At 45.1% G+C, this 9,660-nt stretch overlaps 1 protein-coding gene across 1 annotated transcript; it reads left to right on the top strand.

Moving 5' to 3' along the window:
• The first annotated feature begins 279 nt into the window (after positions 1-279).
• LOC146246762 (uncharacterized) lies at positions 280-8,852 on the top strand. Its single transcript, XM_084682692.1, has 5 exons — positions 280-424; positions 3,933-4,954; positions 6,657-6,828; positions 7,528-7,694; positions 7,849-8,852. The coding sequence occupies exons 1-5, from the start codon at positions 280-282 to the stop codon at positions 8,002-8,004; spliced, it is 1,662 nt and encodes a 553-aa protein (XP_084538818.1). The 3' UTR covers positions 8,005-8,852.
• Positions 8,853-9,660: the final 808 nt, after the last annotated feature.

Below are 9,660 nucleotides of genomic sequence, written 5' to 3'. Positions count from 1 at the left end.
AAGTTTTTGGGGAAATCCTCACCAGCACAATTTCAGTCTTCTCAGCCGGGATGTCTAACAGCCTAGAACATGTCAAGCTCAGTACAATGTCCAACTGTTCTGAACACTGGATGTCAACCACTGATCTCCTGCAAGGGAACCCTAACATCTAACCACTATACCACTGAATACAAACTTTTCTGAGGAAGGACGTCATCAGGGGTATCACACAGGCAGGACTTCCCAGCTCCTGGCTGCTACCAAATCTGGGTCTGAGTCTGTTTCTGGGTCCAGTTCAACATGCCCCACCAGGAGGAGGACTACACTGGCCAGCCTGTCTGGCAGTCTGTCTTCTTCTTCTGCTGCAAGGGAATGATTGAGGGAGTTATCCTGCTGCTCTTCCTCTGGCTGCTGTTACAGGTCTTGTTCACCAAGAACCTAGAAGGTGAGCTGAACATTGCATGCTCACACATGTGGCGGCTGCACACTGCTCCCTCACACACATCTGGAGCTACACAACACACCCCTTCATCCATCCATGAATTCACCCATCGATCCATCCATTAATTCATGGATTAATGAACTATTTAATTAACAAATTCCTTTGTTCATTGCTATTACCAATATAGAAGCCTGACTATGACGTCTCGTGATAATTCTTGATTACATTTTAAGTCATGGCTCACTTATAGTAAAACACAGTTATAAATGATCCTCTACACCCCCCAACTGTTCATTTATTGTAAATGATTTTGAAATGGTAAATCCAGTCAGCTGATTTTTTGTTAGTTTTTTATATAAATTCGCTTCAGATTATAAACATTTAGTGTGAAATACAAGACAGCTCAATGCCACAAACAGTAGCATCATTCTCACTACAAGAATTTTTACAATACCTTTGGCACAGTTGATGACTGTAAGCAGGCTGGCAGGGCAAACTAATTTATCTCTCTCAGTTTCTTAGACTATGTTAAATTGGTTATAATTTTTTGTTTGGCCTGTCTGATCTGAACAGATTACACGGGTCCCACGCAAACACTTTTTGTAAAATGTTTACAAACTCACACAAGCATGTCAATGCAGTTATCTGGACTGAAACCGTTTTTACAAAGATGTCATTCTGTATGGTATTTTCTTCTCAAGGCAGGCCTGTTATATAGGCTTAATGGAAAGAAGGTCAAACAATTGATGAATTATGACATCTTCATTGAGAATAAAAAGTAGTTGGGAGAAAAGGTATAGTCTGTTTACATTGTCCAAAGTGATATACAATAAATACATTTGTCAAGAGTAAACCTACATCCATTTCAACAAAAACACAATGTATGGTCTGGTTAGCATTGCAACATTTGCAACACATTATTGCGTTGCAAACAGGCTACTGTAGATGGTTGCATTATTGACAATATCCAGCAATGGAACCCTCAACTGGCTAATTAGTTTGCCATCAAACATCTTAGCCATTTCCATGGTGTAAACGTGACTTTGTTTGCTTCATCCAGCAAGTAGACCATACTCTGATAACTGCCCTCACATCATTTTATGGTAATAACTCAAAATAAATTCAAATATGCTCCCTGTGTGCGCGTGCATATGTGTGTGGGTGTGTATATTTATGTGTCTGCATGTTGTGGGTGATTGTGTGTGCATGTGAGTTTGTGTGTATTTTTCTGTGTATTCATGTTTGTATGTCTGCATGGTTTGTGTGTGTGTGTTATGAGTGTGTGTGAGATGGAAGATATTTGTGTGGGGTAAACCCAGGGCACGGTAGCTGAAGATTGGAGATAACAGGAGATGACAATCTCAAAGTAGTAGGGACCATGTCTGCTGAATGCCTGTGCCTTTTTCAGAAGAAAGATCTGAGGAAACGCAGAGCGCATCTTTGGCGCAGTGGGCTATGAGTCAGAGGCAGTGGATGCACACAGTGCTGGGTGTGTGTGCGTGTGTGTGTGTGTGTGTGTGTGCGTGTGTGTGTGTGTGTGTGTGTGCGTGTGTGTGTGCGTGTGTGTGTGCGTGTGTGTGTGCGTGTGTGTGTGCGTGTGTGTGTGCGTGTGTGTGTGCGTGCGTGTGTGTGTGCGTGTGTGTGTGGAGGGGGGGTGGATTTATAACAAGACAATAAGAAAAGTAAACATTTAAATGGTGTGTATGGAACATAATTTTACATCACATGCCTACAATAATCATCAATTCCAGGTAAATTTCTAATTCCTTATTCAATTTGAACAATCATGCCATCAATATAGCATTTGATGTGATGTCGAGTCTCTATGTTTGAAAGCTTAATTCAGATTCCCTTACCTCCCACTCACATTTAGATCAATTGGTATGAAAGCTTAGTCACCGAAAGCAGTCATTGGCTTAAAAGCAAAGGGTCTGTCACAACGACGCATATGCGTTATCCTGTGCCAAGGAAGTCAACGTGAAAATGCGCGTGCTGGACAAAAGAAATGGATTTTGATCTTAAACCGCGTTCACATTGATTCAACCAAGGACATAAGGAACATGTCGTACCATGCCCTTCCAGGTAAGTAACCTTGGCGTTCGTTTTAGTTATCATTCTCTTTAAAAGTTCTGTGATTTTTATTTTATATAAAAAAAAAGATAAAATATGCATGTCATCATAACATGCTTTCGACAGAGTTAACGGTCCTGCAAGTTTAACAATTATTCTATTATTGAAATAAAATGGAGATAAAATGTTACAATAATAAACTTGCGTTCATTCACGTTTTTATCACGTGAATAATTGTACATTGCAACAGGTAGCATTCAGAACAGGAAAAAGTTGTATGTGAAACATGTTGAGTGCAGGAGGATTGGTTGTACTTTACAAAGATTTTTCATTATGAAATGGGAAATAAACATGTTAGAATAAAAAGTATTCCGATTTGGCTAGCATCGAAAAACTATATTTGGCGGGTAGTGTATTCGATTTTTCCATTATTATTATTATTATTATTATGTTTAGGTGGGCTTTAGTAGGGCTTATGTGATGTATTGTGACAGGCAGACCTGTCAGGTTTGATCTGTCTTCCCTCTTTTTAATACCACAATTCAGTATTTTTGACTACTACTTAAGCCAACCTAATAGTTGAACTGGTATTGTATGAGTCACTTTGTTCCTTTTTGAATTTCAAACACCTGTTGTCTTGTCTGAAGGGCATCATCCCGTTCATTTTTTATAGCACCAGCTCCAACTGTAGCCCAAGGAATTGTTCTATTGGAAGCCTGTAACAGTGCGTGAAATGGATCAGAACAATTAAGGGCATGGCAGGGGGGAAATAGTCTTGCCTATTAAACATCCACATCTAGGTAACCCTCAAGGTGCCCTTACAGACCCACCTGCTGTTTCTTTGTAAGTGGGCCAGGATCATAATTTGTGTTCTCTGTGATCTTCTGTTAAGAGCCCCTTGAAGAAGATGTTTTGCATCCTATCATCCCTGATAAATTAAGTTTGGCCTGACGAATGAGTCACTGTGACACTGTCACTAACTGTTTACGTAAAGGCAGCGTGTCGGTTTAGTGACAAATTCAGACCGTTAAAAAAAATGGCCAATCAATCAGATGGCGCAATGTTCATGTAGGACTGCTTTGGAAGTAGCCGGAATAAATGATGATGAAACAACTGTAATGTGTTTACTTGGCTCTGTTTTAGATCAATGCAACAACAGCATAGATTCAGCTTCCAAAATTAAACAATTTATCATGATTAGAAACTTTAGACATTTCCTGTTTAATGTGATAATAGATGACAAGTGTGGAGACTTAGTAAGATGATTGCTGTATTAGTAAATGTGAGGTATGGTATAATTTCTTTTATAATGAATGGGCACCAATTAATGTTCTCTCTCTTTCTCTCTCTTTCGAATCACTGATGTCACTGCAGACATTAACCCCTTACTTACCGCCCTGTGTCGATGTTTGTATGTGTCTGTGTGTTTGTGTGTGTCTAGTCCACCTGCAGATCCTGCTGGCAGTTGGTCTGGCAGTGTTCTGCTTCTGCCTGGTCCTGGGCTGTATCCTGTGCTGGCGTAGAGGGAAGAGCCATCCACCAGAGGACATGGAGGCCGCCCTGTCCCCTCACTCCGCTGTCTCCAGACACGTGACCGTGACCCTGAACCCCGCGCCCGGCACTTTACCCATCAAGCAGCAGTACGAGGAGCTGGACGGCGACGTTCTGGACTTCCCCTCCCCCAGGAGTAGCTCCTCCCCCTCTGACGATGACCTCAGCGCCCTGCCCTTTAATCCCTCGGCCCCGTTCTCGGAGGGGAGGACGTCTCCCAGGTCCTGCTTCCCCATGCGGCGCCTCAGCACCCCCTGCGCGCCTTCCTCCCCCAACAAGCCTCGAGTCCACGGGCGTGCCTCCCTGCCCTCCATCCCCAAGCTGAGTCTGGTCTCCAAGACACGCCGGGCCATCGAGCGGCGCTGCACGGTGAGCGGCGACAGCATCCTCTGCAGCGAGCACAGCCGTCTGAGCGCCACTACTGCCACGCAACCTCCTGTCCAACAGGGGGAGCCCGCCCCTACACAGTACGGTTCCAGCTCCAGCCCCGGCTCCTTATCCATCCTCAGTAAGACCGCGCCGATCCTCCATTTCTCCCTTCGTTTCTCGCCCGGGCGGGGCACGCTGACCGCCAGCATCCTGGGCCTGTCAGGGGCGGCGCGGCGCCGGAGCGGGGTGCTGGTGCGGGCCAGCCTTCCTCCGCTCTGCCCCTCCCCTCAACAGGTGGCATCGTCGCGCAGACGCAGCCTCAGCCCAGAGATGCAGAGCCAGAGCTTTGTGCTACAGGTGGGCTCCGTGGAGGAGCTCCGTGCCTGCACCCTCCGGCTGGCCGTTTTCAGCAGGGACTTCTCTGGGCTGCGCGAGGCCGCCCTGGGGGAGTTGGAGATGGCGTGCAGGGAGATGGACTGGGAGCCAGACACCACCATCACCTACACCAGGGAGCTCAGCCCTGCCAGGAGCCAGTTGAAGAAGGTACCCCCCACATCATCTTGTCTGTCACTGTAAAAGCACAGTAACGCATTGTTGGGCTATCAAAGGCACTCGCCTCACATGCATGTACACAAGGAAGTGCACACACACAGGCACACACACACACGCCACACTTTCCATTGCTATCCACTTCTCCCTTCTCTGTTGACTTACATAATGCATGGTACGACCACGCACGCAGAGGCTTATGAATAGCCCCTATCATGTTTTACTCGTGAGGGAATGTGATGTCTAATCAGAATAGGCCACCCATTAGTGTTCCTTCCCCCCCCCCCCCTCTGCTTGGGCATGATGACATTGTGGAAATGTGACTGCAGCGGAAACATGTTGAGTGCAGTGAGCTGGCTCTGTGCCCACGCGTTGTCCTCTATGGGGCTGTGGAGACGCTGCCAGAGGCCATTACTGACAGACGGGGGGTGGGGGGGGGGGGTTGCACGTTGTGTGTGTGTGTGTGTGTGACATTTATACAAAAGGTGCCTGGCATGAAATATGAATGTACATAATCCAGGGAGTGTATCTTCTAAAGAGCCTCTGGATGCCGTTTCTCACCATGGATGTCAGATGTAGATGCAGAGCCAAGGATGTCACGCCTGTGTGGATATGGTAAACAAGGTCGCAGTGAAGCAGACTCCATCAATATGTATGTGAGGTTCAGTGGTTAGGGTCAGTGTCAGATGTGGAAGCAGGAGAAGAGAGGAATGAAGAGGAGATGTATTTGATGGGGAGATCTCTGTGGGTAGAGAGTGTAATACATCCGGTTTCATTTGAATTTCTGGCATTTCGGTGAGCACAGAGTAGCTGGCTAAAGCGGTGTTCATGAGACACCTGTGACATACGGATGTGATCCATTACAACTTCTCCTGTGGGGACATTACTGTGGAGAACAGACCATGCTGTGGTAGAATTGCAGGGATCAAATTCCAGAGACACACTTCCATTAATTACACTCCAAATGACATCACATTGACTCGACATGCAGGGTTGGTCAGTACACTTAAAGGTTACTCAGCACTTGCCCATGCTATTTGATGCTTTAGTCCAAAGGGACATTGATGATCATCATCAGAGTTGGGTCGCTCATACAAAAAGAAACAGAGAGATACAGAGAGAGGGTTTTTTTCCTCCTTTGATCTTATTTTTCTTATTATTATTATTAATAACTTCTCTTTTTCTGTTCTGTGACAGTCTTGGTACCTTAACAGACATTGGAAGAAATTAGTCTCTGTGGGAAACAACAACTGACAGACCCAAAGACTGACAGATCGACAGATTGAAGCAGTGAAGTGAAGCTCACTTGCCGGCTAAAACATTCGTCACACTCTGCTGGTTCCCCCCACACACAGTGATGGGCTCACAGCAGCATGCTTGGCGGAGTCTGGCGGCCCTAAATGAGCAGCTAATGGGATTCATTCCGCCTATCAACACACAAGTCTCTGGAGGTGGGGCTGCTGAACACTAGGTTCAGATTAGGGATGCGTTCCTGCCTTTCCAGTGTTTAACAGTGTCAGGATGAGAAGGGTTTGTTGAAAGGCACTTGGAAGTTCTGTCTCTTCAGGACACCTTGTAGAGCACCTGGTTGACAAAATAAATCTTTTGGAAAATGTTGTTTTAATTCAACTTCTTTTATTATGCCTTTTCTCCTTTCCTCTCTTCGTTTCTCTTCCCTTCTTTTGTGTCCTTTCAGAGCATGAGTTCCCAGGAGACACTAAGTCGTAGGAAGAGTTCTGTGTGTGCTCCCCGGTCCTTGGGCCAGCTCTTTATCCTGCTCCAATACCAGACCGTAGCCCACAGGATCAAGGTGATGGTACGCAAGGCAGAAAACCTGGCCAAGTTAACAAGGATGCCAGGTGCCCCAGGTAAGCCCTCAACTTCAGATACCCTGATGCAGACCCTAACCCAGTCTCAGCCATTGTTGGTTACAGCCCCAGCCCTAGCCATGTGTGATCAAAGACCCAAACTCAGATCCAGTCTCAGCATTGGTTAGTCACATCTCTGATTGAGCGCCATAATCAGATTAAGGAAAGTGATCAGCCTCCTGTCATTTCCTGTGTACTATTTCATCTTTCATCTCTCTGTCAGAAACTCATCTCTGCAGTACATTGGGCAGTGTGGCTGAGCCTGAAATAGAACACCACCTGCTTTATTCTTATAAATGTGTAAATAGTCATAGAAACAATAGCTGTCAGAACAGGATGGGAGAATAGTGTTTTTGAAAGGGTTTTTAAGTGGATTTTATAGATACTTTGTTTTAGGACATGATTCTCCATGATCTTCAGTTCTAAAGCCTTATATAAGCATTGTGTGTATGTGTGTGTGTGTGTGTGTGTGTGTGTTTGTGAGAGAGAGAGACAGATAGAAAGAGAGAGAGAGAGAGAATTAGGGAGAGATGAATAACAGTGAGAAGGACCTCATGTTCTTTTGAGGACATGATAATCCACCAGACATCCGCCTAATAGAGAATAATGTGTGTGTATGTGTGTGTGTGCATGTTTCTCACCATCTTTCTGTCCCCCCCTCATATGTCCCCCAATAATGATGTCATGATGTCCTTACAGACCACTATGTTGTCATCAACCTGCGCCAGGATGGAAAGGTGATAGGAACCAAGGAGACCAAGGGGGCAGGAGGACATAATGCAGTGTGGAACGCCCCCTTCCTGTTTGACCTTCCTGTTGGAGAGGTCTCCCTGCTCAACATGGTCCTGGAGTTCATCATCATGCAGGTGAGAGTCTTACAGAACACGTCATTAATCCAAGACTTTTATGATGAAGCTGAGATGGCATGCAGTTGTAACACCTGCAGGAGTTTACCAAAATTATATATTTTTTATATCACAAGATATGCTATTAGACCTGATACATGAGTCTCTCTGACAGGGGCACGTCTACACCAAGAGTAGCATGATGGGCCGTGTGCTGATTGGCTGTGAAGGTCCGGAGGCAGGACAGGGACACTGGAGAGAGATGTGCCGTCGAGGGCAGGTGGAGACAGCACGCTGGCACACCATTCAACCAGAAGCCCACTGGGACTGATGGAAAGGGGTCATTCTTGGACTTCCCCTTCATTTCCTCATCCCCATAAGGGATGGAAGCAGAAGAGAGGTTAGAAGACGAATAGAAGGCGATGCTCTGTTCAGACTTGGACCACACACATGGGACAGCATCACGCCTCTCAGAGGCCCCTTTGTCCACACTGAACAGAATCAGAAGGATCATTCCACCCAGAACTAACTTTCATCACCACACTGGCCTGTCAATGACATAGAAGGCCATACAACTTCCACTAAAGTGTATCAAATCAGTCGCTTGAATGTGTATTGTCACCTATGTTAGTGCATTCTGTGACCGGGTCAGCCCCATGTTGTTGTTGGATACAGTACATCAGAAACAGTTGTGTTTTGTGGTTTGCCGTGAGGTGGGTCACGTCCGTGTTTGTCTTGTCCCGCTCCTGTCTACCCTGCCTGGTTTCTAAAGTATTTTGTACACACAGTGCTTGTGGTCCGTGCTGCATGACTGTAATGTCTGTCAGACATTAGTGCAATTGAAAAACCGTGATATTGATCGTAGTGTGCTGTTCTCTGCTATGCAATATCCAGTTGTCCACCCGGGGCTCCTCAAAGCGGTGTGGCATTAAGATATAGTACAAAACTGTACATGTGGGCATGGATATATAGTGTGTGCCTGAATCAACCATAAACACCCTTCATTAGAACTGGATAGGATCTTGACCCATTCAGAAATTGTTGCTTTTCTCTCAAGTCCATGTCTTCTGTACATACTGTAAATGATGTGTATTCTGTCATGTGTTTTTTATGTGTATTTTAAGTAGTATTGACCTGCCATGCCTGTTATTGGTTGTATATTCCAAGATTGTGTACTACAGCTTTTGCATTCATAAAGAATGTGTTGTTGTGTGTGTAGTTGCTATGTATCTTTGAAATAAAGATATTACATTCAGAAAGACGACAACTGGGATGTAATTGTTTTTATATTTATTTACAACAGAGTCTAAGGTTTTGTAAAATAATGCTGACAATAATACTAATAATTCTATTCCAGGAAACAATGCCATGTAGAATAAAACGTGTTCTCATGTGGTCTTGATGACATGTCTGGCAGAGATGACGCAAGTCAACATCAACACTGTTGTTAAATTTGATTGGCCAGTGGAGACAATTCTACGTGTCATCCTGGCATGATTGGCTGTTCAGGAAAGCCATGTCAGATGATGTGTAACTTGTGAGATATTTTTGTATTGCACACATCCAGTCAAGCAGAACATTGTTGTTCTCACTTAATTACCTGCATCATGCCAATCCAGCAGCCCTGACAGAGCTTTTTCTCTCACTGCCTGGTTCACACACTAACATCCAAATGTACGTTTTTAGCTCAGTCTCTTGCACTGCACTTGTGTTTTATGTGACAGGGGTGTTTACTGTTAAACCATCTCGGCTAATGAGGGGTAAAAACACGCGTACGTCAGCCACAGAAAACAGGACTGCAGCAAACACAGCGAAACGTGGGGGTTTTCCCCTTGTATAAACTCACACAAGGCCATATGGAGGACAAACATTGGATTTCTTTTTTTCTTCACTCTCTTTCATCTGTCACTTTCCCAGAAAAGTCTATCTTAATGAGTTCTGCCAATCTGTTCCTCTGTTCTATCTGGGTGACCCCTGGGTGACCCAG

This window comes from Hypomesus nipponensis, chromosome 19, assembly GCF_054491055.1.
Source record: "Hypomesus nipponensis isolate SF chromosome 19, ASM5449105v1, whole genome shotgun sequence".
In the NCBI taxonomy this organism is placed as follows: Eukaryota; Metazoa; Chordata; class Actinopteri; order Osmeriformes; family Osmeridae; genus Hypomesus; species Hypomesus nipponensis.
The sequence above is the reverse complement of the archived record's forward strand: the minus strand, read 5'-3'. Positions and strand labels throughout refer to the sequence as shown.